The following is a 26971-nucleotide window of genomic DNA, read 5'->3' as shown; positions in this document are numbered from 1 at the left end:
AACAGGTTGAGTATTTCTGTTGCTAAAATCCTGAAGAACAAGTGATTATGTATGTTCTCCAACTTTCTTCTCTAGAAGAAGAAGAGAAAGCTCTCTAGGAAAACATTCCCATAGTAGTTTCTGGCTTCAAGATGCATGAATTAGCTGCCAAAATCAAAAGCTTGGCAATCTTCCCACTTTCTGTGGCATATGGTATTGATTTTGTTCAGGCCCAGGAAATGTCAATGTGTACTTGATAACTAGAACCAAAGGGAAACAGTGTAGTTTATGTTATGTTGATTAATTTGCAATTGCATTTTTCCATACAGTCAGAAAAATCTGGAAAATTATGCATTTTCCAAGCTTGGCAGGCTAGGGTCTCTGATCAATCTGTTTTCTAACTTTAAAGTAAGTACTTTGCCTTAGTAAGTAATTATAATTTACTACATTACCATCAGCTATATAATGACAGGATTCAGTATTACTTTGAATATCAAATATCTTAGGCTTATGTGACCATATATTAGAATCCATGATTTTAAAAGTTACTGGAATATCAAGAATCAGTGACCTTGAGTGTTCCTGCATGTCAAAGTTTCCCACATCCTCCAATGTATTTCTTTTTCCCACCAGGGCTGTACTACTGAAATAAGATTCGTATCCTCTTCACTGGTGCCTGGTATCTCTTTGCTTCCTAGCACTTTGTTTCTGTCTCACCCTTGGCTTCCTTCCAAGGCTTCCCATGACTTTTCATGCTTTTAGGCTTAGGGGCACAAAAAAACGAGCATCTGCTCGTAAAATTATATATTCATCCTCTCATACATTCAGGTGATTATGAACTAAAATTTAAAAGGAAAGTGACAGAAAAGAAAAATTCACATAATTATATTTTTAGGGCTTCCAATTGATTTGCTTTAGGATTGCCTAACTTTCTCTTAAGTCCTGGCTCCAGGATTCCAGGCTTATCTTCATGGGCGCCAAACAATTTTTTAGATTTGCTTAGCCCTGGGGCAGAGTCTGATGTAGTCATGGAAGAAGGGAGCGATGACAATGACAGTGAAAGAAACAGTGGGCTCATGGATGACATGGAAGAGGCAATGGTCCAAGATGCTGAGATGGTCATGGCGGAGTGCCAGAACGACAGTGGGGAGATGCAGGATCCAGACCCAGACCACGAGGACTCCAACAGAACCATCAGGTGAGGGCTGCAACCCCAGCCTTGGTCAAACAGGGGAGCCCCAAGTGGTATGTACTTTTTAAAGCTCTTTGATATTTTAATCTGTTATAGAAGAAACTTAAAGTGTGCATTCACAGGCATACCTCGTTTTATTGCTTTAATGCACTTCACAGGTATTCCGTTTTTTTTTACAAGTTGAAGGTTTGTGGCAACCTAGGGTAGTGCACGTCTATCAGTGCCATTTTTTCCACAGCGTTTGCTCACTTTGTGTCTCTGTGCCACGTTTTGGTAATTCCTACAAGATTTCAAACTTTTTCCTTATTATTATATTAGTTAGGGTAATCTGTGTTTAGCAGTCTTTGAGGTTACTATTGTAATTGTTTTGGGACACCACAAACCATGCCAGTATAATACAGTATACTTAATCGATAAATGGTGTGTGTGTTCTGACTGCCCCACCAACCAGCCGTTCTCCAGCCTCTCTCCACTTCCTCGGGCCTCTCTATTCCCTGAGACACAACAATATTGAAATTAGGCCAGTTAATAACCCTGCAATGGCCTCTCAGTGTTCAAGTGAAAGGAAGAATCACACGTTTCTCACTTTAAATAAAAAGTTGGCAATAGCTAAGATTAGTGAGGAAAGCATGTCGAAAGCTGAGATGGGCCAAAAGCTAGGCCTCTTGAGCTAAACAGTCAGCCAAGTTGTCAATGCAAAGTAAAAGTTCTTCACAGAATTAAAAGTGCTACTTCAGTAAACACATGAATAACAAGAAAGCAAAACAACATTATTGCTGAAGGAAAAAGTTTCAGTGGTCTTGATAGAAGGTCAAACCAGCCACAACATTCCCTTAAGGCAAAGCCTAATCCAGACCAAAATCCTAACTCTTTTCAATTCTGTGAAAGCTGAGAAAGGTGAGGAAGCTGCAGGAGAAAAGTTTGAAGCTAGTAGAGATTGATTCACAAGGTGTTTAAGGAAATAAGCCATCTCCATAGCATAAAAGTACAAGGGTGGGGGGGGAAGCATTATAGATATAGAAGCTTCAGCAGGTTACCAAAAGATCTAGCTAAGATAATAAATGAGGATGGCTACACTAAACATCACATTTGCAATGTAGATGAAACAGCCTTATATTGGAAGACAGTGCCATCTAGGACTTCCACAGCTAGAGAGAAGACGATGCCTGGCTTCAGAGCTTCAAAGGACAGGTTGACTCTACAGCTGGTAACTTTTAAGTTGAAACCAATGCTCATTTACCATTCTGAAAATCTTAGGGCCCTTAAGAATTACGCCAAATCCACTCTACTTATGCTCTGTAGATGGAACAACAAAGCCCGGATGACAGCATATCTGTTTACAACATAGTTTACTGAATATTTTAAGTCCACTGTTGAGACTTATTGCTCAGAAAGAAAATATTCCTTTCAAAATGCTACTGCTCACTGACAATGCACCTGGTCACCCAAGAGTTCTGACAGAGATGGACAATGAGATTCATGTTGTTTTCATGCCTGCTAACACGACATCCATTTTGCAGCCCACGGATCAAGGAGCAATTTCAACTTTCACGTCTTATTATTTAAGAGATACATTTTGGAAGGTTATCACTGCCATAGATAGATGGCTGTTCTTCTGATGGATCTGGGCAAAGTCAACTGAAAACCTAATGGAAAGGATTCACCATTCTAGATGCCATTAAGAACATTCATGATTCATGGGAAGAGGTCAAAATAATCAACATTAGCAGGAGTTTGGAAGAAGTTGTTTCCAAACCTCACGGATGACTTTGGGTGGTTCAAGACTGCAGTGGAGAAAGTAACTGCTGATGTGGTGGAAATAGCGTGAGAACTAAAATTAGAAGTGGAGCCTGAAGATGTGACTGCAGTGTCATGATGAAACTTTAAGGGTTGAGCAGAGGAAGTGGTTTCCTGAGATGGAATCTACTCCTAGTGAAGATTCTGTGAAGTTTGTTGAAATGATAACAAAGGATTTAGGATATTACATACATTTAGTTGATAAAGCAGTAGCAGAGTTTGAGAGGATTGACTCCAATTTTGAAAGAAGTTCTGTGGGTAAAATGCTATAAAACAGCATTGCGTGCTACAGGGAGATCATTCGTGAAAGGAAGAGTCAATCGATGCTGCAGACTTTATTGTTGTCCTATCTTAAGAAATTGCCACAGTCATACCAGCTTTCAGCAAACACCATCCGCATCAGTCCACAGCCGTCAACAGCAAGGCAAGACTCCCCACCAGCAAAAAAATTATATCTCCCCTGAAGGCTGAGGTGATGGTTAGCATTTTTTAAAGCAATAAACTAATTTTTAACTAAGGTACATACATTGGTTTTTTTAAGCGTAATGCTATTGCACACTTAATAGACCACAGTATAGTATAAACATAACATATATACACTGGGAAGCCAAAAAATTCATGTGACTCGCTTTATTGCCATATTTGCTTTACCTCTGTGGTCTGGAACCAAACCTGCAATATCTCCGAGGTATGTCTATAATTTGTTTATAAATGAGCTGTGTACTGTGGAGGAGACTCCTAACTTTGGAATTAGGAGGTCGGGATTCCCTTGGAGAAATGTAGTTTGCATCCTTTCCTGGTATTACCTCATCCTTTGACCCATTTTCTTTTGCATGTGAGGGTTACACGTATGTGCAAATGACAAATTTACTACTAAGTTAATATTTATTCAAAGCTCATTGTGTAAGGGTAAGCTGGGAAGAAGCGAGAGAGTGGCATGGACTTACATATACTACCAAATGTAAAATAGATAGCTAGTGGGAAGCAGCCACAAAGCACAGGGAGATCAGCTCGGTGCTTTGTGACCACCTAGAGGGGTGGGATAGGGAGGGTGGGAGGGAGACGCAAGAGGGACGAGATAAGGGGATATATGTATATGTATAGCTGATTCACTTTGTTATAAAGCAGAAACTAACACACCATTGTAAAGCAATTATACTTCAATAAAGACGTTAAAAAAAAAAAAAAAGCTCATTGTGTGCACATACAGAGATCAGGGATCAACCTCAGCGGACAACATCTATTTTTATAGCTGGCCCCTATTACAAATATCACATACGTCTGGACCTTACTGTTCTTGATGTTATTTCAGAAGTGTGTGGAGTTTCATATTTGTCATCTAATTATCTGTACTTTTTGATCTGTAGATCATCCCCATTTTTTACATTAGCGGTCAGCACACTATGGCCGAATCAGGCTGCTGCCTGTTTTGTAATAAAGTTTTATTGGAACATAGCCAGGCCCGTTCATAGCTATGGCTATGGCTGCTTTTGCACCACAATGACAAAGTATTCTGCAAAGCCTGAAATATGTATTACCTGGCTCTTTACAAAAATAGTTTCCAAACCTCTGATTTATGTTATAAAGTGTATTCAAACTTTTGTGTCCATTTTACAAATGCCATATTCATTGACTGACTGAAATTGTTCATGAGAGGAGAGCAATAAAATAATTGGATTTTATTCCATTCAATAACATGAGAAATATTTTTAAAATACTGGAAAATATTAGTCTTATGACCCCACTGTCTTTCAAAGGTGTACATTTCTTTAGTATCAAAAGATTGGTGTGGGCAGGTGGGCCTGTGGTTGGAGGCAGTGAAGGAGAGAGGAAGACAGAGACAGAAAAGACAGAGAAAGAAAGAGACGAAGGACGGGCATAATTCCATGAGCAATAGTTGTTTAAAAGACAGTTTCAACAGCAGGTTCTAATTTTTGTGAAATTGTCCAGAGAGAGACTGAAATTCACAGTAACTGATATTATCTCTAAATGATTAATATTATGGCTGTAATATGTAGCAAGCAAATAAGCGTTCATGTGTGATTCTGAATACTGTGGCCTCGGTACACTAAGTCTGTAATCTACCCAATGTTCACCCCAAAACCGAGCCCCATGCAGTTCAACCTGAAAACTGAGGTGCTTATTATCCTCCCTCGAGATTGTTAAGGTGTACCTATAAAGCGCCTCTCACTCTTCAGAGTAATCCAGATTCTGAACTATGCTACTCTGGCAGTACCATTCACCAAAAATGGGATATGAAAATTTTTTTTGACTTTCACTTTGAAATAGCTGAAATAAGGTTTTATGCAGGAAAAGAAGATCTGTATCTGAAAACATTTCTTTCCTAAAATATTTTGACTTTTCAAGTCCATCAACAAGCAACAATATCCCACTCATGAGAGTAGTGCAGTCTGTCAAACACACGAAGAGGAAAAGCAGCACGGTGATGAAAGAAGGATGGATGGTCCACTACACCAGCAAGGACACGCTGGTAAGATCCACAGCAAGAAATTTTCTCTTGTCTTGCGAGCTTTAATTAGAGGAACTGCTGATGCCCTGTCAAGACTGTGGGATGTCTGGGTTACCAGGAGCAAACCTCAGTGCAGGCAGGGCACCGGACTAGGGCAGTACGTTCACAGTCTCTGAGTGTCCCAAGTAGTTGAGCAAACAACTGAGTTAGAAAAAAGTGTAGACAGCAATCTCAGGGAAACAAACTCATTTCCCTCCATTACTTGAGATGATTTCCCAACAACTTGAATGTCTTGCCTGCCATTTTACAGGCTTGCTTTCAGAACACTCCTCTGTGATTCAGGTTTTTTTTTTAAAGCACTGCATTTTAGGGAGAGAAGAAACAATGGTAACTATTATATACTTCTTAAATCCTTAGGTGTTCACTTAAAAACTGACCTATTCAGAAATACAGGAATCCTATATTTTATTAGATAAAAGACAACACATTTTAATTTTTTCATATAGTCTGAGTAGTTCAGTACTTCTTATTTTCCTAATAGTTGATGAATGAGTTTGTGCATGTGTGTTAGAGAGAAAAAAATTTGGTGTATGTTTCAGTTAAGCTAATTGACATTTAGTGCTAAGCTTCTTTCTCAGCTATTGGTAGTGTTTTCCTCATCACCCCCTAGCTATAGGATTCCTATCATTTCTTTAGATAAATGGACGTCTATAAACTAATCGCTCTAGCTATAATCTCAACCTTCTCTTCTGGAGAGAGGTTTACATGACTTACTGTAGGACTCAACTGAATACCATCCCGTCCTTCCTAGACATGATAAAATATGTGAAGCATATTTAGTGTATTTGACTGGTCTAAGATAGGTTGTGGAAGAGACCAAGAATAGTATTAGGGCGTTTTGGTCTAAAAAGAAGAAACACATACACACATACAGACACACAAGGACCTGATCACCAAATCATAGAAGTTTAGATCTGCAGTGAGCTTAAGAGAGGGTCGAGTTATTGATGCACTCTCCTGATGCTGTTAAGTTGATGCCATGGAGTGAACCTTGCCATTCTACAGAACATTCTTTAGTTCTGCTGTAACAGTCAGAGCCCTTCCATCTCTAATGGAAGCCAGAATACCTGGCTGGATCAGCATGGCATGCCTTATGTTCTAAAATAATAAGAATATATAAATATTATATCTCCTGTTAAGCCTTTTTATTTTATTACAGCTACAAATCCACCTTTAGCTCTTCAAGCCATCAAACAAATTTTAAAATGGAGTTTTCTATTTAATATACATGCAGTAAGTGCCAGGCACTGCTTGGGTGCTAATACATCATCTCCTTTATTATCCATAACTCTCGGATGTAGACACAGAAACTCACCACACATTTGCTGAGTAGTCACCTTCTAGAGTCTTGAAATTGAGTGTTAGTCTTCCTGGTCCAAAGCCCATGCACTTTCCACCATTGAATCTTATGTCCCTAGTGGGAAAATGTTTTGATTTTTATCTATCTTGGATATTTTTTAAGTTTTTAAAAGATACTAAATCCAATTTCTGTTTCAGCGGAAACGGCACTATTGGAGATTGGATAGCAAATGTATTACCCTCTTTCAAAATGACACGGGAAGCAGGTACTACAAGGTAAGGGTGCCTCTTTCCTTGACTGAAGTTTCACACCCCCTCTTTCTTTCTCTTGGGAATGTAGAGTATCAGAAATACAAAGTACATCCAACAGACATGACTCTTTTGGAGCTTGCTCCAAGGGATATTTTTTCTTCTCTGTAGTTTACACATTTAGGGGGAATCAGGTTGTGACCCCATGTTAGTCGTCTGTGAATTTCATATATCCCTGTGGAATGCTTCTGGCCCCATGTGATGGTGGGGTGGGAGGGGGAGGGGGAGAGAAGAAGCTTAACTGACTATTTTAGCAGAGATGTGTGATTTAACTAGAAAATTCAAGGTCACAGAAGATTAGCGAGAAGTAAATTCCTGAAATCTGTTCTATCCAACTTTCTTTGTTTTGTTTTGCATCTGTAGCCTTGCAGTACGTCACTGGGGGTTAAGAAACATTATATGATTTCTCCATGTATTGTCAATATTCACAAGGAACACTTTCCTCTAAAAAAAAATTTGTCAGCTATTTTCATTCTGTCTCTCTACCTGAAATAATACAGGTGTCACATAACGTTATCACCCAGTAAAACATGGTTCCAAAAGAAATTCATACTGAAGACAGTATATACTTGCTCCTTCAAGATTAATGCAGCCTCAGGCATAGTTGGTATCATTCTCAACGGCCCCTTTACACAGATCTAACAGAAAAAGGAGACCTCGTTAACTTTTCAATTAAAAATTTGTTTTAAAAGTCATTATTTCTTAGTCACTCTATACCTCCTGGAAGACAATGTGGTGATTAATTTTTTTAGTATCTATATTGTCTTAAAAGCAGCTACTTTTAGAGTCTGAGGGCGGCCGAAATGGCTGGCTTGTTTTAAGATGCGGCTTCTGCTACTTCTCCTGGTGGCGGCGTCGGCGGTGGTCCGGAGCGATGCCTCGGCCAACCTGGGCGCCATGCCTGGCAAGAGATTAAAGATGCAGTATGCCACGGGGCCGCTGCTCAAGTTCAAGATTTGTGTTTCCTGAGGTTATAGGCGGGTGTTTGAGGAGTACACGTGGGTTGTTAGCCAGTGGTACCCAGGCATCCTCATTGAAGGAGAGAATTACCTCCCTCATCCAATATATGTACACATAGCATCTTTCCTGTCTGTCTTCAAGCTAGCCTATTAATTAGGCTTAATAATTGTTGGCAAGGATCCTTTTGCTTTGTTTGGCATGCAAGCTCCTAGCATCTGGCAGTGAGGCCAAGAAAATAAGGTCTATGCATGCATGATGGTCTTCTTCTTGAGCAACATGATTGAGAACCAGTGTATGTTAACAGGTGCATTTGAGATAACTTTGAATGATGTACCTGTGTGGTCTAAGCTGGAATCTTGTCACCTTCCATCCATGCAACAGCTTGTTCAAATTCTTGACAATGAAATGAAGCTCAATGTGCATATGGATTCAATCCGACACCATCGATCATAGCCCCACCTATCAGCACTGAATACTCTTTTACATTAAGGGATTTGTGCAAGAGCAGCGTGACTGACATTATGAAGGCCTGTACTGAAGACAGCAAGCTGTTAGTACAGACCAGATGCTTTCTTGGCAGGCTCGTTGTACCTCTTGGAAAACCTCAATGCAAGGCAGTTTTTCAGTGCTGGCACATTTTGGAATTCTGCACATTCGTAGAGTGCAATAATACTGTATAGTTTTTTTTTCTTCCCCAAGTCCACTCGGTTAATAGTTTTTTTAAAAAATGCAGACAGTACTACTTGTACTTCTTTTTTTCTCGGTCATATTTGAAAAAGTAGAAAACTGAGTTGCAATTTGATTTTTTTTTCAAAGATGTCTATTAAGTCTGTTGTGATTTTATATGAATTTTCCTCTTTTATAGTTTAAAATTGACCTTTTTGGGACTAGAGCTGAAGTTCCCAAATACTTTATAAGAGTTTATCAGACATCTCTAATTTGGTCATGCCCAATTTATATAGTTTTCAAAATACTGCAGATTGTGGACAGCACATTATATAAGATTATGAGGGGAAATCCTATATCCAGAGTACTCTACCAATTTGTGTATGTGTGTGCGCGCGTGTGGGATTATGTGAGAGCTACTAAAAGACCAACCACTTTTTAAATCCTGTTAATGTAGTTCAAGTGTCCTGCCTTGACCGTCAATTTAATGAGTTGATTAACTGGGCTTTTATACTTAACTCAATAAAAAACTAAGCAGATGTAAGTTAAAAACAGAACAAAACCAAACAAACAAACAAAAAGCAACTACTTTTAAAACCACTCTCTGTGGTTTTTCTCATTAAAACTATTCATGTGGCTTTATTATTATATTAACATCTATCAAATCAAATTGTATGATTCATTTTCAGTGCCTTAAAGAATAGTTGAAATTTAAAAACAGCTGCGCGTACCCAAATGCATTTCAAAAGGGTCGTGATTTTACCTCACCATTATAAAAATTATCATTTACATTCTAAGTCTTAGGTTTTGATGCAGGTTCAAAATTATTATTCTTATTCATACTTATTCTTACCACATGAACATAGTAAAAAAGTCACTTGAATTTTTCTGTAGAAAGGAGATGATATGTTTTCCCCTACTAAAGGTATTTTTGTATTTTTCTTAGTAATATTCTGTGTCTTATGAAACCATTTGATTGTAATGCCATTTCTCACATGTCCCTGGCATGAATTTTACTTGAAAGTTTACATAGTTTTGATAAACTGCATTTAACACACTCTTTCTTCCACAGGAAATTCCTTTATCAGAAATTTTATCTCTGGAACCAGCAAAACCATCAGCTTTAATCCCTAGCGGGGCCAGTCCTCACTGTTTCGAGATCACTACAGCAAATGTCGTGTATTATGTGGGGGAAAATGTGGTCAATCCCTCCAGCCCACCACCAAGTAGCAGTGTCCTCACCAGCGGCATTGGTGCAGACGTGGCCAGGATGTGGGAGATGGCGATCCGGCATGCCCTCATGCCCGTTATTCCCAAGGGTTCCTCCGTGGGTTCAGGAACCAACGTGCACAGTGAGTCTGCTAGTTTTCTGACTATCTTTAGAACAGGTGAAGAGAGATTCTTTGCGGATGATTTGTTTTATTGGCAAACATAGGGTCTCCAAATAAAAGCTGCTGCTACACATACTAAGATATTTCATTCATTAAATGATCCTATTTTATTTTTCATTTTATGTTAAAATTTTGAACAAATGCATGTCAACCCAATATATTAGGCAATAGCAGAAACCTAGAACTGTTGGTCATAAAAGAAGAAGTAATCTAGTCAGCTTGAGATTGACCTGGAATGCCAGTCATGCCATTTGCAAATGTGAGTTAACATGTGTCCTCAGAACCACCTAATATGCTATTCCGGGCAGGATGCTTAGTGTGCAAAGTACCTGGAAACTCTTGATCATTTTATCCCAGGAAGAAATCTCTGTTCATTGTAGAATGAGATAAATTTTACCAAAATGCAAACAGGATCAAGTATTGAGGATGAATTTGTAAAAGATATTTTAGAGGAGTATCTATTTAAAATGCAACTTAAAATCTTATAATGGCTATTAATAATGAAGCCTATGGCAAAAAGCCCTCTGTTTTCACATCACAGTGTGTTATCTGATGATCTATCACAACTTTTTAATTGATCTCTACAACCACTGTACATATTAATAGAATATATATGCCTAGTTGGATGCTAAGCATTTTATGTAAGGTCTCTATTTTAATGCCTAAAATAACCCCAATAGGTGGATGTTAATGATTAGCCTGTTTTACAGGTGAGGGAATCAGGCCCTAGAGACATTAAGTTGTCTCAGCTTGTACCAGAGTTACGAAATGGCACACCAGTATTTGAACCCTAGTCTTTACGACTCCTAACTCTAAACTGACAAAATATTATTATTTTTCAAAGCCAAGTACAGAGTAAATCTGTAACTGTAAAAAGGAAAGAAACATTCTAATAGACATTTTTCTAGAAAAGTCTAATTATTATGGTTTTAAAACAGCCCTGCAGCTTGATTAATAAGCATGTATTTACTTGTTTTGCTATTATCTCTCTTACTTATTTTGTATTTTTTTTAACATGTATTTCCAGGAGATATTTCTGTGAGTATTTCGGTATCAAATTGCCAGATTCAGGAAAATGTGGTGAGTGTGTACCTACTAATATAAAACTTGGTCCTGTGATCCTTGATTTGAAAATAAGAGCATCATAAAATACATTTTTATTGATCTGAAATTTTAATTTTTTAGTGTTTTCTAGAAAATAAAATAGGGTCCTTTTGGATGTTTTTCTTCTATAAAATTTTAGAAACATTACGTTGTATCAATTCTCAGTGATTTTCTATCATCTGTTCTGTAGTGTGGAGAGTTAAATACCTATTTTTCATCTCAGATAAACAATTATAATGCAGTGCCTGACTTGTCACATGTTTGCGCATCTTGGTACTGGAATTTTAAATGGTTGATACTATGTAATACCAGATAAAATGAAATAAATTATTTGAGTTGCATGAATAGCTTAAACATGTCCTTATTCTCATTCCTTGATTGCTACCCAGAAGTGCTGTCGTATGACAAGGAGCTGCATATACTCTTACAATCACTTGTACTTAACAAGGAGACCTCAGAAAGCTGCATAAATCAGATTTTATGGATCCACATTCTAGCACACTAGTCAACTGTGCCACATAACTCCATCCTTTCAGCTCAGTTTTTGAAAATTGTAGATCATACATATTATGAAATAATTTACACTTTGTCCTACGTTTGCTTTTTTTGGTTATACTTTGTCACTGTAGCAAGCAGCCCAAAAGTAATAAGGCCTTTCCTACCTCATCCTGTGACTCAATCTTTCCCTCTATTTTGACTGCTATGCCTGTCACCAAAAGGAAAAAGTTTGTAGATTTACACCGATCTGAGTCTGTTTTTTAAAGAATAAACTCCATGAAACTCGATTCATCACTAGCATAGCTTTGCAACCTTTGCTAAATTGGCATAAAGTAAACTGAAAACCAAATATGATTGAGAGAATTAGGGAAACTTCATAATGAAAATTAGACATACTCTTGTTCTGTCAATCATGAGATAGATTTCTAAAGATCTGAAGGTTCCTGTTGTTCTTGCTTAGCCAGAGAAGACTTTGGGAAATACTGATCTACCTGTAAGCCTCTTGGGAAATTCTAGATTCCTGTGGGGTTCTTCCACCCTGTGTGGCTGAAAATTCTGGGTGGCCATTGAGCTATCAGAGAAAGATGGAGTAGTAGTTTGGACTCAGAATACTGGAGTAGTATTAATGCATTTTCTTGTCTTCAGACAACCTTGAACTCTGAACCATGGATACTCTGAAGGGATCACAGGATAGAGAGAACTTGTAGTTGTTTTCTGGGGGGAAGGACAGAGGGAAAGGATAGCAATGTATGGAATATGCAGAGGGTAGGATGTGATGTAAAAGGACTTTTGTTTATTTATTTATTTATTTATTTATTTATTTATTTATTTATTTATTTATGGCTGGGTTGGGTCTTCGTTGCTACATGTGGGCTTTTCTCTAGTTGTGGCGAGTGAGGACTACTCTTCATTGCAGTGCGTGGGCTTCTCATTGTGGTGGCTTCTCTTGTCGCAGAGCACGGGCTCTAGGCGCGCGGGCTTCAGTAGTTGTGGCTCGTGGGCTCTAAAGTGCAGGCTCAGTCGTTGTGGTGCACGGGCTTAGTTGCTCCGCGGCATGTGGGATCTTCCCGGACCAGGGCTCGAACCCGTGTGCCCTGCACTGGCAGGCGGATCCTTAACCAGTGCACCACCAGGGAAGTCCAGGACTTTTATTTTTGAAAGGACAAAGAGTACAAGGGTGGAGGATAGGCAGAGAATTCCATAGGATGTCATAGGAATACTGAAAGTGAAAAAGTATTGCATTGTGCTTTCCTGAGTGTGGTCATCAAAATCACAGACTAAGCATAGTCATCTAAAACAGAATGCTTTACTTAGCAATTATTATTTCAACGAGGAAAGAGTAGATATTTGGAGACTTGTTAACCTCCAGAAGTGGTAAAAGTGGAAGAGTTTGGTTACCTCACAGATGAGAATTTCATCGTGGATTGTCATCTTTTTGTGGTGTCTCTGGCTCACTCACAGTGATTCAGCCCCCTCTTCCTTCACTTTAAATTCATGTGGATGTGGATGATTGATAAAGAGGCAGCCACAGCATTTTAGCCATAAAGAATGAAATGATTGGAATCAGGACTCAAACAGACATATGATTGGGAACCATGATTATTTAATGTGAGATTTCTAAATAACCATTGCAATAAGCAAATCACTTTTTGAATACTGACATTATGTATGTAAATGACATATAGTTTTAAGTCTTTTTTCTCTCTAATGAAACCTATGTAATTGAACACTGGAAAATTTCTGCTGCTTAAGATTAGAATAGTTGTCCAACATTACAGTATTACATTAAATTGAAGAGTGGGTTTTTAATATCATAGTTATATTGTAGATTTCATCTAGCATTTAAATTGTAATTGTTTATGTTTAAAATATTTATCAGTGTTAATGATATATTTAATAAAATTATAGAGTTTATTAGGACTAATCTTTTGTTCCACTTCATGGTTGTTTTTCTCTGGACTTGCACCTATAGGACATCAGCACAGTTTATCAGATTTTTCCTGATGAGGTACTGGGCTCTGGGCAGTTTGGAATTGTTTATGGAGGTAGGTTAATTCACAAAGTATTTTTATTAATTTAAAGTTTTAGCATTTTTGTTTAGAAAAGTAATATCTCCAAGAAAAATATAAAAGACCTATATGTAGATACGTTTTTATGTATGTCTCTTTGTGTTTTACCTCTTTAGAAATTTCTCTTGAGGTAGTCACTAAATGGAAATTTGGTACCTTTCTGTTTTGAAAGAGAAATTTTTCTACTACTAAATATCAACAAACTTTTGCTTAAATATCGACAAACTCTATACACTGTACTGGTTAAATATTGGTTTATTTAGACAAAATATTGAGAAACAAGGCAGCTGTAATCATAAAGATTCCTTTTCCTCTTAGCATATTTGATCAGAATGCTATAGAAGTCCATTCAAAAATTCTTTAATTCTAACATCTTTAACAATATTATGTATTTTGGTAAGGTTTGCATTTTTTACATTTTTGAAGTAAAATACTGAATTTTTACCTTTTTCTTATTGTCAAGCTATTTGGTGAATTTAGTTAAAACTTCTGCTGTTTTTGATGCTAGCCAGTTCAATGACATTTTTCAAGTCTTTAAGAAAGATTTAATATCAGTGTTTCACCTGCCCTATAAAATGACATCATAACTTTCATTTCCTTAATATAATCAGTAACAGATTATCTTTTTCTGGTGAGATTGGGGTGCTCTGAAATAATCACAATGTCTCACTCAATATTATTTATCATAGTATAATATTGTGCTTTTTATTTAAAAGCTAATTAAATTCTACTGTATTTTAAAAGTAATTTTGATTCTTACAAAATGCACCAATTTTCTTTTTGATAGAAAATCTATCAAGTCAGCAAGCATTGTGCTTTTTGTTAAGGCATAACAATATAATAGAGGAGACCAAGTACTACACAGAAAATTCTTCTGCAGTGTAATAATTGCATGCAAAAAAATCATGGTATATAAAGCATGGTAAATATGCGTAACTGCATATAGTGTGGAGGTGAAACAGGGATAAGAAATGAGGTTAGAGAAACCAGCAGGTGCCAGATAACTTGTAACATCCAACAGTGAAGGAGCAGGCATAGGAAGAGGCCTCCACAAGGAAGACTAAAATGTTACGGCTGGACACATATGGGATGAGGCAGATAAGAACAGTCACAGAAGAGAGGTCAGTTGCCATAGTGACAAGCATAGAGAGAAAAGAAGCCGCAACCTTGAAGACAGTAGATGCAATAAGAGTCTGCATTGGAATAGAGATGGCAGCGAGTCAAAGAGTTAAAAAGTGATGTGAAGAAAGTAGAGAACATGAAAGCAAGACAATAGTTTTGTCAGTTGGGAAGGGAAGTATTCTGCAAGGAGTTGGAAGGAATAGTGAAAGTGGGATGTAGGGGGAAGGAACGCTAGATTTACACCAAATGTAGAAATAATGGAATTTCAAGTTAGTTTGTATGTGACCCAAAAAATGAGTAATTAGGTTCATTTTCAAATTCAATTAGCATTCCTGTATTCTATACCTTCTATAATCTAGTAGTGTAGGAGTTAAAAGCTTGAGGGTACCCTGTGATTCCCTAGAAAACTTGCTGTGAGAATTAGATGGGATGTGATGTATGTAAAGGGACTGTCAGGTGATGACAATGGTGATGATGATGATAATTCATATTTTTTGAGTGTGTATAGGTATCTGGGCACTCTGTGTACTGTATCTTATTACATCTAATTCTCACAACAACCCTACCATTAAAGATGAGGAGCTCAGAAAGCTTAAGTGATTTGCTCAAGATCATGAAGCTAATAAGGGACAGAGCCAAGACTTTTATTCCTTCCATTATAACGTACATTCGTTTCTTAGGACTTTAAAATTATACTTTCTTAAGGAGAGTACTTTTGCCCGTGGTATGAATATTTTCTATATCCAGTAGCTCAATATCCTGTTTCTAAAACATATATTTTACAAGAAAATATCAGGCTGTTCATACAAATAGCTTTTAATGTCCTAATTCTTTTGTGTTCTAAATTGTGGCTAATTTTATAGTGCATATTTGATGTAGAAAATGGAGCTAAGAAGTGAAATCTTTATGGATATAAGTCAGCGCTCATCAGAAATGTTAATTTATTCAGTGAAGCATTTTTATAATTCCAAAAGGTTTTTATAAATTCTGGTATTCTTTAATAGAGATGATATATGATAAGATTATGCTAATATTTCTATTTTTTATTTTAAAGGAAAACATCGTAAAACAGGAAGAGATGTAGCTATTAAGATCATTGACAAGTTAAGATTTCCAACAAAACAAGAAAGCCAACTTCGTAATGAGGTTGCAATTCTTCAGGTACTTTTTTGTTTTTTATGTAGGGGCTATAAAATGTCCCTTCATCTTCTGCAAAACAAAGAAAAGTTATCCAAATATCTGTGGCATAGATATTTAGGAACATTTTCAAATAACTGAGAAGGCAGATCAAGCATCAAACTGCAGCCTGTGTAGTATCTTTCCTGAGTCTAGGCAGTGTTTTTTTTTTTTTTATGTACTTAATTCTAGGTTTTAATGTATTATTAATTCTCATTAAATGGGTAATGTTTCAGCATTTGCTCATAGTGGACACGCTGAGACCATTTTGTTTTACATTATCAATGATCTTGCCTTCATAAACATTCCTCCTTTATGCTGTGATAATTATATGAATTGAGTACGTAGCTATCAGCATATTAGATAAAAGAGTAATACATGTCCGAGAATCAGATGATCTTGATCTTATTAATGTCCTCTTTGTGTCTCACTATAAGCCTTTTATTTAATATTGAGACTGTTCCTTAACTCTTCTCATTTTTAAAGCCGGTCCCTTTTTAAAGCTAGAATTTGTTAATAAAAGGTATTATGTGATATATATAATTTCTGTAACTATTAAAACTTTTTCTGCAGATCAAAAGGAAATGGAGCAGTTGTTTGCTAAATGTGGTCAACCTAGCTATCTAGTCTAGATAATTTAGACCATTGATAAGTGCCCATTTTTATATAACTTCCATAATTCTCTACTTGTCATGCAAGCTGATCAAAATTTCTAATTTATAGTTCTATTGAATAATTTTCATTTGAACATTGCTAGCAAAGCAAAACAGATTACATTTCTTCATTTATTGTTTCATGTAATTGCCATTTATTGAGCTTATACAATAAAATGTTGAAAAAGATATGATTTCTGCCCTAAAGGAGCTCATGTGTACAGACAACTGAAAATAATTGCTGCTGTACATAAAAAATGACATAAACTTTTCTGGGACTCATATTTTGTAAAGATGGTGTTCTTGTGCTTTTGGACAACTAATGTAACACAGAGAACTACCACAGTGTTCTCTGCTTTCTTGGAAGAAGATAACTACAGATCTTAAGCTGACAATTCATAGATTCATAGCTTAGTTCTTGCTAATCAGATTCTTTTTTTTTTATTTATTCTTAACTTGGCAACATTGAGCTGCAAATGACGTCTTTCCACACTTGGACCCTGCTGTCCCTCACATAGTGTCCTGAAGGCAGACTCCTTTGCAGCTTGCCACAGTTGGCGTAAGGATAAGACATTTATCCTTCCTTTCAGGACATAAGAGGAGTTTCGCGGTTAACATGGTTATATCTTTCTACATGTTATTGCAGCTGCAGAGGAAGGTCTAATTTTCTGTGTATAGCCCTTTAATTGGCTCTCCTGAGCCTGTCAACACATTATCAGCTGCTGACTCTGTAGTAAGGTAGAAAAATAAAATACACCACAAACTGACTCCATCTCCTTTGCAAAAGAGTAGCTGCAATCAACAACTCAGATGCAGTAAACATACATTTGGCAAAAATTTCATTGTAATGTGAAAAAAGAGTTTGGTTAGGTTGAAAGTCAAATTCTGCCCCTTGAGTGTATGAAGAGTTCGATCAGCTCTTATATTATGGCCTGAAATCTCAAGAATCCTCATCACTTATCACTCGTCCCCATTGTCCCCAACCATATTTCACTTCCTTCATCAAACTCATATTTATTGAGTACATATCATGAGCTAAGCACTGTTCTAGGCTCCGTGGATACAGTGGGGACAAAAGCACACAAGTCCTTCCTGTCACGAGTCTTTAAATTGTATTACTCAGGCTTACTTATAGTCTGATGTTTGCAACATACTTATGTATAGAATTTTTAATTACAAAACCTGTATAAGGAGTCTTATTAAGGCTTGGCAGAAATATATGAGGTTCAGGAGTTCATACTTTATCAAAAGTTGACATTTGTTTCAAACTTGTTCCTCAAAAGTTACTCTGACCTATGTGTTCTCTTTTTCCCATGACACTTATCATCTTCTAGCCTATTACAGAATTTCGTTTATTATATTTGCTGTGGGTTTCTTTCCCCATCCCCTACCCCAGCCCCTCCACTGGAATATATACATTTCAGGAGGGTGGATATTGTTGTTTTGTTTACTGCTATATTCCAAACACCAGAGATTTTTCCTGACAAACATTAGGTATTTAGCAAATATTTGTTGAATGAATGTTTGTTGAATTAAAATTGCACAGAGACATCATCCTGTCACATAAGAAGACATATTGATACATAGTATCCAACCAGGTAGCAAAAGTCCAGGCTCTATTTTCTACTAATGGTTAATTGGTTAGTTAAGAAGGATTGTGTGTGTTTTGTTCTTTGAAATCCCTCATTCCCCTGTTTTATATTTCTTATCAAAAGAAAGAACTCATTCTTTGAACCTGAAAAGACAAAATGGTAATGAGGCAAGAGATAAGGGAAGGGTTCTGACTCACTAAGTGATATGTTCAGGAAAAGTACCATGAGTGAAATCAGCTGAATGGTGAGGAAGGTTTTCTTTTACTAATCTTGAGGAACAGAATTCTGTCCCTCTGGATATAAAAGTGATACCCAGAAGCATTTGGTATTCTCTGCCCTGTGGTCTGTAGCTTATGAAAGCTGTTTTCCTGGTTTATGGTTATACCTGGAGTCTGACAAGTCCTGCCCCATCCCATTCCTCTTTCTGATTCTCCAGAGGGGATCAAGTGGGCCGAAATGGCTGATGGGAGAAAATTCCCCTCATGCAGTTCCATTAGTCCTCTGGTGGAATTTTGATTTGTTTCTGTTTTTATAAAAAAAAAAGCACCTTAGCTTATAGAAGACTTCAAAGTTGTATAAATGCAGAATGTGTAAAAAAGTAGACTTCTTTCTTTTTCTATTTCATCTTCTTTACATAACCTATGTGAAGGCTTTCCAAGGTCTGATTCAGTCATTGGAAAACCAAGCTCTTTAGATATTTTTGAATAGTTGGAAAACTAAGGCAAGTGTGAATCTTTTGGCATAGTTATCCCTTATTTATATCTTTTCGAATAGCCATTTTCATAATCTCTAAATGCTTCATTATTATTATTATTATGTTTCAGAAGAATGTTAATTAATATAGATGTTAAACTTGGTTCAAAAATTCCCAGAAGATCCTATTTATATTGTTATTTTAAAAGTTGTATCTTGATTTTTAAAAAGGTAAATTTGAAATTACTGTTTTTTCTATTCATGTCAACAAAATAAGAATAAAAAGATAATTTACGATTATTAAGAGTATCACAGAAAACTGACTTTTACAAGAAGATGCAATTACATCTTAGAAGGCTTAGAAACTTAAAATCTAAAATAAGTGATATGGGCGTGATATATTTAATATAATTTATCAACACAGGCTTGTTTGGTCTAAATTAATTTTTATTTTCTAACATAGTATCACAATGCATAAAAAGCTTTAGAATAATACTTAATTGATTTGCTATTATTTTTAATTGACTTACTATTATTGAATATAATATATGAATATTATAGTCTATTTGATTTGAATATAATTCTATATATTCAATTGATTTACTATTATGAATTTAATTCTAATTGATTTACTATTATTTTTCCTCTTTATCTTAAATATCAACTTATTTATCTAAGGAACAATACTAGAGCTTCTGTTTATGATACAGTATATTAAAGCATTTTGGAATTGTAAAGATGCTGAATACAAAATGTAGGAAAAAAATATGTAAGAACTTTACAGGCCATCAATTAAGTGTATCCCCTTGCACTTATCTCCTAAAATTTCCCCAATCATTCTTATTTCTCTGTTGTGAGGCAGTCCTCTTCCCATTCTTAACTTTTTAAAACAAAATAACAGCAATAACAAACTGTGAGCTCGATATGTCTGCCACCTCTCATAACTGCAGCACGTTTTATATTGCCACACTTCAGATTTCTGCTCTATGCTACTTTCCATTCTTATTCCTAAATTCCTTTCTTTGGTTTCCACACCTTTCCTAAAATTCAAGGCCCTTTGGTCTTCTACCTCTGCCCAACTATCACCCTTTGGCTATTTTTTAGTCTTTACCCTACTTGACTAGTCTCAGTCCTTCAACAGCACTGATCATTTGCTCCTTTTTAAATCTCACTCCTCACTTCATCCCTGCACTTATCAGGCCCCGTTTCACCTTCCCTGCTAGCTCCATCCTTCTTCTCGAACTTCTTCTGTTCATCTAAATGATTTATGCTAATCTGGAACTCATTCCCAGAGTGAGCTCATCCACTTTAAGAGAGTTGTCTGTCATCTCTTCACAGGTCATTCCTTAATTTATCTCTTGAGCTCTGTTCTTTCACAGACACTTCAGTCTCCTGTTTCTGACCTTAGGACATCTGCACTTTGCTGTGCCAGTCTTACCCAAACCAACCAGCCGAAAACCAAACGATTATTCCTAATTTCTTTCCCTGCAAGTTATTCTCTCCCTAATTTTGTCTATTTTGCCATCATTCTTCCAGTTTCTAAGCCTAGTATCCTTTACCTTCAATTAATAAAAATATTAAGTCATTCAGCAGTACCCTGAAGCACTTCCTTCTTTGATACAAAGCGATTTACTGGGCCTCTGGGTCATATAACAATGAATGAAACCTTTTAGGATGTTTATCATCTATTTGAGCAGATAGATACAAGTAGCTACAAGTCAGGATAGCTGTGGAAATATCATATATGTATAGCTGATTCACTTTGTTATACAGCAGCAACTAACACAAAAATGTGTAGCAATTATACTTCAATAAAGACGTTAAAAAAAAAAGAAGTCATGGATTATGACAGCGGTCAGGGCATTGGAATGAAGGATTACTTCAAAGAGAAATATAGCATTGGTGAAATCTTGAAAGGTTCACAGACTTTTGGTAACCAAAGAAATGTTGGAAAGGGTTATTAGGCTGAGGGGCCACCTTAATAAAATAAATATACTATGAAATGTAAGTAGAAAGCTAGATCATTTTAAAAGAGTGGCTTCAAAAAAAAAAAAAAGAGTGGCTTCAAACCATTTCATGTGTCCTCAGAAAGAATTCTAGAAACCTTTATTTCTGCTTGTATATTTTTAAGTTGACAGATAGAACTATTTTGTCAGAAGTTTAAAGAATTTTAATTTTGTACTGTACTAAAAATATTGATATTTGAAAATAAGCTGCTATATAACTTATTTAAATATACTCATTAGAATCTAAATATCAGAAACATTTGATATTTTTTAACAATCATTTTAAAAATACATGCATAGGCTTTTTAAGCAATAGTTTATTTTACAGCATTCCTTGTTTTCTTTGACTACGTTACACTTTTCCCACAGAACTGTATTCCAATGTAATGTATTTTTATACTTAAAAGTCTTTTACTGGTCCCCCTTTCATACTTATTTGCAGTAAACATAAGTATATATTTTTAAATTTCTTGATTACAACACTAAATGTTTAAAGCATTCTCCTGGATGAATTTATCATTACAGTTATTATTAGTAAACCCTTTATCCAGCAAGATAAGTATTCTAAAAAATTTGATCTATGTTTGTTAAACATAAAAAATGAAATGTTGCTGAAAATACATTATTTAATGAGATTTTTAAAAATTTAGTTCATAAATTGGTGGGTGATTATTACTTATTGTTTGAATTAAACAGAGTTCAGCAACAACTTTATTCATTTTTCTAAATTGTAGGAGCCCAGCTGTAAGCCCTCCCAAAACAAGACAAAACTATCCCAGTGATTTATCTTCGAAATTCATCCTCTCTCTTTTAATTCTCTGTCTGTTAATAAATCTATCAAATGCTTCTCTGTTTTTGGTGAAAGCATGAATTAGAAACTAAGTTGCAAAAGAACTGATTTCCAAGTTATTAGGGTCATTCGCTTCATATCAACACAATGTTTCAAATTTTCCTTTTATTTTTCTCCCAGACAATTTTCTTCCCCATGGCAAGGTACCCTAGTAATATTTGGAATGTGTGAGAAGCATGCCTTCCTTTTGGAAAGTGGAAGAAAAATTATTCTGAAAGGCAACTTGGGGATGGAGAATTTGAAGACTGTGGGGATTTTCTCAAATAGATCTGTATTAGAAGAATATTTATAGACTGTTAAGATTCATTCATTCATTCAAAGTATAGTTATTGAGTACTCACCATGTTCCAAGCAGTAGAGACACAAATGTAAACAAAGCACATTTTCTTAAAACTATCCCTCTGTTCACATATCTTTAAAATCTTCTGGTTCCCCAAGAGTATGCCTACCATAGTTTAGAGACTGCTGTGAAAGGACAGAGTACGCTTACGTAAGACTGGGAAATGACTTTCATGTGAGTTCATGGAGAACCTTAGATATTGTGCCAAGTCAACTGGATTTTATTATGCTTTGGTGATTGTGAATTATTGAAATATTTTGAAAAAGAAATTGTTATGATCAGATCAGTATTTGGGGATGACATATTATAGAGAAGAAAGTTTAAAGGCAAGAAAACTTCGTTAGAAGCTATTTTCAGCTAGTTGTGACAGTCAAAATGCCCCCGTTCTTGTATAAATAAATAATTACATTTTAGGCTCTAATTAGAAAACTATGATGTTTTATGAGGAGGAAGAGTTTGTAGAGTGGCTGCTCATTGTTCCAGATGTTACAGCTGTCTCAAAAGCTTAGACCTGGGGGGAAAAATTGGGCATCGGGTGCGAAAGAAATCAGAGAACATGTCAGAATGATACCTTTAAAGGCAATGGAACCTCAAGAGCAGGAGGGGATTTGGTAACACTGTGGCGGTACATGAGCTTAAAAACAGAATAAGCTGTAAGGAAGAAGTTCTTCCAGTTAGGAAGGCGAGGAATCCAAATTGTCAAGGTGGATGTCATAACAGGTACAGAGGACACTGCAGTGAGAAGACTGACAAGGCAGCATTCAGAAATCCAGACAACATGCTCAAATGCACTCTTGAGAGCAAAGTGAGGAGGCTTAAGTAGCGTGGCCCCTGAAGCATACTAGTTAGAACAGGCAGGACAGGTCCTAAATGGATTTGAGTCCAAGGAAAGCATTAAGGCAATGGATAACATAGAGTTTAGAGAGCCTAAGATCTGGGGTTAGACTGCCTGGGTTCTCACAACAGGCTTAAGAGTCTTAGGAGCTTGGATAAGTTACTTGAGTTCTCTGACTCTCACTTTCCTTATCCAGAAACCTTGAACAGATGTTATAAGAATTGAGTGTGATAATTTTGTGAAATTCTTAGTGCCTAGCATATAGTAAAGATTCCATACTTATACTACTAGTATTGCCACCACTAAGTTGTAAATCTAGCTCCTAGGAACAAGTTCAAATAACTTGATATTGAGAATTTCCTAAATAGAGAACATAGAGACACATAATTTCATTGTAACAGAGAACACGGTTGACTCAAATCCTGGGGTAAAGCTGAACATATATACATTAACATATGCCTGACCCCTGGTAGACACTCAGTAAATATTTGCTGAACAAATTACGTAGCCACAGCTCAAGGAAACAGAGGGATACAGAATCACAGAGCATGCCAATAAGACAATAAAGTATTCCTTACCTTAATTCCTTTTTTTTTTTTTTCAGGCAAGGCTTTATTTGGGACCCCTGCTGCAGCAGTGGGGAACGAAAACAAGCCACAGTTTCCCTTGCTCGCTCCCCAAGGCGGGTGCGAGTTGGTTCCTTATATGGGGTGAGGGTAGGGATGTATCCAGTGTTCGGGCCGGAGGGGTGCGTAGGTGGTTTGCTACCCCTTAGGTAGTGTTGTGTGCCGGGGCCATGCACAGTACCCCGCTTTTGCTCCCTACCCCCTGCTTTTGCTCCCAGCTCTTCAAAAGTGGCAGATGGATTTTTTGGTCTCATTGTATCTTTTGTCCAGAATTTGCCCCAACTGCACATGCATACATTCCTTTTGGACTACAAAACATGGTAATTTATCTTCACAGAACAAGATTAAATATACATCTTATAAATACCTGGCTTTGTTCTCTTAGTCTAAAAAGACGATCAAGAGTAGGTGGAAAAGAGGTAATCATGATAGAAAACCAGAGAATAATATTGCTAAATATGAGTGGGAAAATGAAAATTTGCACAAACTGGTGATTTTGCTTAAATCATGAAAGAGTCAGCTTTTCTTTCTCTAGAAAAAATACGCAAAATTTGAGTTCTTTCTCTTTTGTGTGTACTGAGAGGTTAGTTTATACTTCTTTTGTTTCATCTTATATGTTCATCATATTTCTTCAAATATTTTTCTTTTTTATATTATTGCGTGAAGAATTTTAGTGAAATTGTTTCTTCTGAAGACATGTTCTGCAGCTCTAAAGTAATCTTGTTATCTTCTGCACGTTTCAATAAATAAAGCCCACGGATTATGTGTATATATATCTAAGATAGAGGGAAAAATAAAACAAAGATCTATTATAAGGAAAAGAAAACAAACTTAGAAAATTTTCTGAATAGGTATTGTGTTCCATGAGAAGTTAGTCATAGTGAAAGCTTAGTGTCAGAAGGTCAGGTTCCAGTCAAAGCTTTTCCATTTTTTGGCAACCCTCTTTTGGTTTCCTTAATTATGGCTTAGAATTTATCTGACTTGGTGTGCTTGCTTCACAGGAATGTTTTGGGGGGATTAAATTAAATAATATATAAAGTGTGGGGTTTTTTTTAATTTATTTATTTATTTATTTGGCTGCACTGGGTCTTAGTTGCGGCACACAGGATCCTTCTTTGTCGCGGCATGCAGGATCTTTAGTTGCAGCGTGCGGAATCTGTAGTTGGGGCAACTCTTAGTTGCGGCATGTGGGATCTAGTTCCCTGACCAGGGATCAAACCTGGGCCCCCTGCACTGGGAGCGTGGAGTCTTAGCCACTGGACCACCAGGGAAGTTCCTATAAAGTGTTTTTTAAATCAATGTTTCCCAACATATTTTTGGAAGATCATGTCTTTTGAGTTCCTTCATGGAAGAGGGTGGGGGTTAAGATGTTCTCATGAAGACAGTTAAGAAAATATTGTGTACTACATCCAGGTCATCTACATCTTGGAAGTGAATAGTCTTTCACTTATTAAAGATTCTGAGATGCCCCATAATTAAGAACTTGTTTAATTTTGATAATATGCCAGTTAAGTGCCACAGAACCCTTACACAAATGTAAGATATCACCAACTGACCTTTTTGCACATAATGTTCTGTCTTCTAACCCTGTACAGTAGACTTTACATGGCCACTCCAGTTCCCAATATCCAGTACTTAAGACATCAGAGAGATTATGTGTCTACACAGGTCATTTAACCTTATAATAGAATGTTATGCTTTCTGGGGTGCTGACATTTAAATACAGTAACTGGGCTACAGTGATATGAATTGTTAAAAGTTACACTTTAAATCTAAAACACCAAGGTAAGATGGGATTCATGTGTTCATGTTTCCAATCAGGCAGGTTAACAGGAAATAAAAAAGTTTTCCAGATGTTGTCTCCATTGCCATGCATTTGTAGCAAATAGAAAAAAATATCCAGATATTTGGTCCATTTTTTAACTTTTATGTACAGTAAACACACCTTGACCTACAAATTCCAATTTCCTTATTTTAACATGCCATTCTTTTAATTCTTGCCTTTCCGCTAAAAACAAACAGTAATGGCATAGAGGAAAGGGGGTCACACTTTATGGGTAGAATGTTTACTAACACTGATTTTTTTAAAAGGTAACAATCAGTTATTAATTTTCTGCCTTTGAAGCCTTTGCTGCTTGTTCTCAAATATTCCATCCTTTTGCCTAAATTCAACTTGAAACTCTGGCCTTTGTCGGGGGCTAGGGGATAGATACTAGGATGCATACAGGATCCTTGCTGTGTAAGGGTCTTTCTTTTGATAGAAATCACTCCCTCGACCACCAAAAATTATAGTAACAATTTCACCCATATACAAACATCAATGCCAGTGAAACCTCAGTGTATGTATGACTCTAGATGGTGGGCTTAGGAATCTAGATTTTGCTTTTTAAATTTCTCATTCATACCTCTAATCTGAAAGTTTCCTGGTGATAAGTAGAAAATATGACATATTTTTATACTGTTTCTACCTCCTGAAAAGTCAAGAAAGTCTAGAAACATGAGAGATGATGGAAGGGTTTTTTAAGTGTATTTTTTACATACTCTTCTCCCTCTGCATTTGGTCTCTTCTCCTTTTATAAGGAAAGGAGAGGACTCATTCTATTTATCATGTGTCTGCACAGCCCTGGAATCTAAAGCTAGATTAAAGCATTTCCAGAAGAGATGAAGTGCAGAATGACTGAGAGGGTTGTATATAGATTTATGGATATATATGAATACAGAAGTTTTATATCAGGCGTCACCTGATTTTCTTCTTCTATGCAAATATTGAACTGGTCCTTTAAAACAATTTTTTTTGCGCCACTGTTACTTAATAGAATGCAGAGGACTTATAGCTAACTTACGATGAAAATATATATATATAATGGTAAATTTTGCATTACAAGCCAGCCGCCTAAAAGTTGACTTCCTTTCTTGATATCCAGACACAATATATGTATTGTCATTAGCAATCAATGGAGATGCTTCAACTTATTATTTCTTCCACAAAATTTTGAACTATTTAAACCAGGGTCAATCTGAGCTAATTAGTGCCACACAGAAAAAGTAACATTACACTCCACTTCTGATGGATGGTATAGGCAAACAATTTTTACCAGGAATGATCTGATCATTTCTGAGTTCTCAAATTCTAATAGGTTAAATTTGGTTGTGGCCCCATTGATCTAAATGTCAGCCAGTGATACCTATTCACAGGAGGGTGGATTGTTACATCTGGTCTTATTGAAGTAATATCGGTGCATTTATTCCTCTGACAGTATATGTTAGCTTTATTTGGTTCTAGG

The 26971-nt window shown here is 36.4% G+C and overlaps 1 protein-coding gene and 1 pseudogene across 3 annotated transcripts in view; both read left to right on the top strand.

Annotated features, from left to right (window-relative positions):
* PRKD1 (protein kinase D1) overlaps window positions 1-26971 on the top strand; it is a 515048-nt gene that overhangs the window by 459974 nt on the left and 28103 nt on the right. For all 3 annotated transcript variants that reach the window (XM_036843896.1, XM_036843895.1, XM_036843897.1), the window contains 7 exons: window positions 973-1177; window positions 5336-5459; window positions 6996-7073; window positions 9805-10084; window positions 11151-11203; window positions 13698-13770; window positions 15971-16077. In XM_036843896.1, coding sequence (XP_036699791.1) covers window positions 973-1177; window positions 5336-5459; window positions 6996-7073; window positions 9805-10084; window positions 11151-11203; window positions 13698-13770; window positions 15971-16077 — 920 coding nt within the window. The remainder of the gene's footprint in view (window positions 1-972; window positions 1178-5335; window positions 5460-6995; window positions 7074-9804; window positions 10085-11150; window positions 11204-13697; window positions 13771-15970; window positions 16078-26971) is intronic.
* On the top strand, window positions 7929-8784 carry LOC118890719 (annotated as a pseudogene).

Source organism: Balaenoptera musculus, chromosome 2 (assembly GCF_009873245.2).
Source record: "Balaenoptera musculus isolate JJ_BM4_2016_0621 chromosome 2, mBalMus1.pri.v3, whole genome shotgun sequence".
NCBI lineage: Eukaryota > Metazoa > Chordata > Mammalia > Artiodactyla > Balaenopteridae > Balaenoptera > Balaenoptera musculus.
The sequence above is the reverse complement of the archived record's forward strand: the minus strand, read 5'-3'. Positions and strand labels throughout refer to the sequence as shown.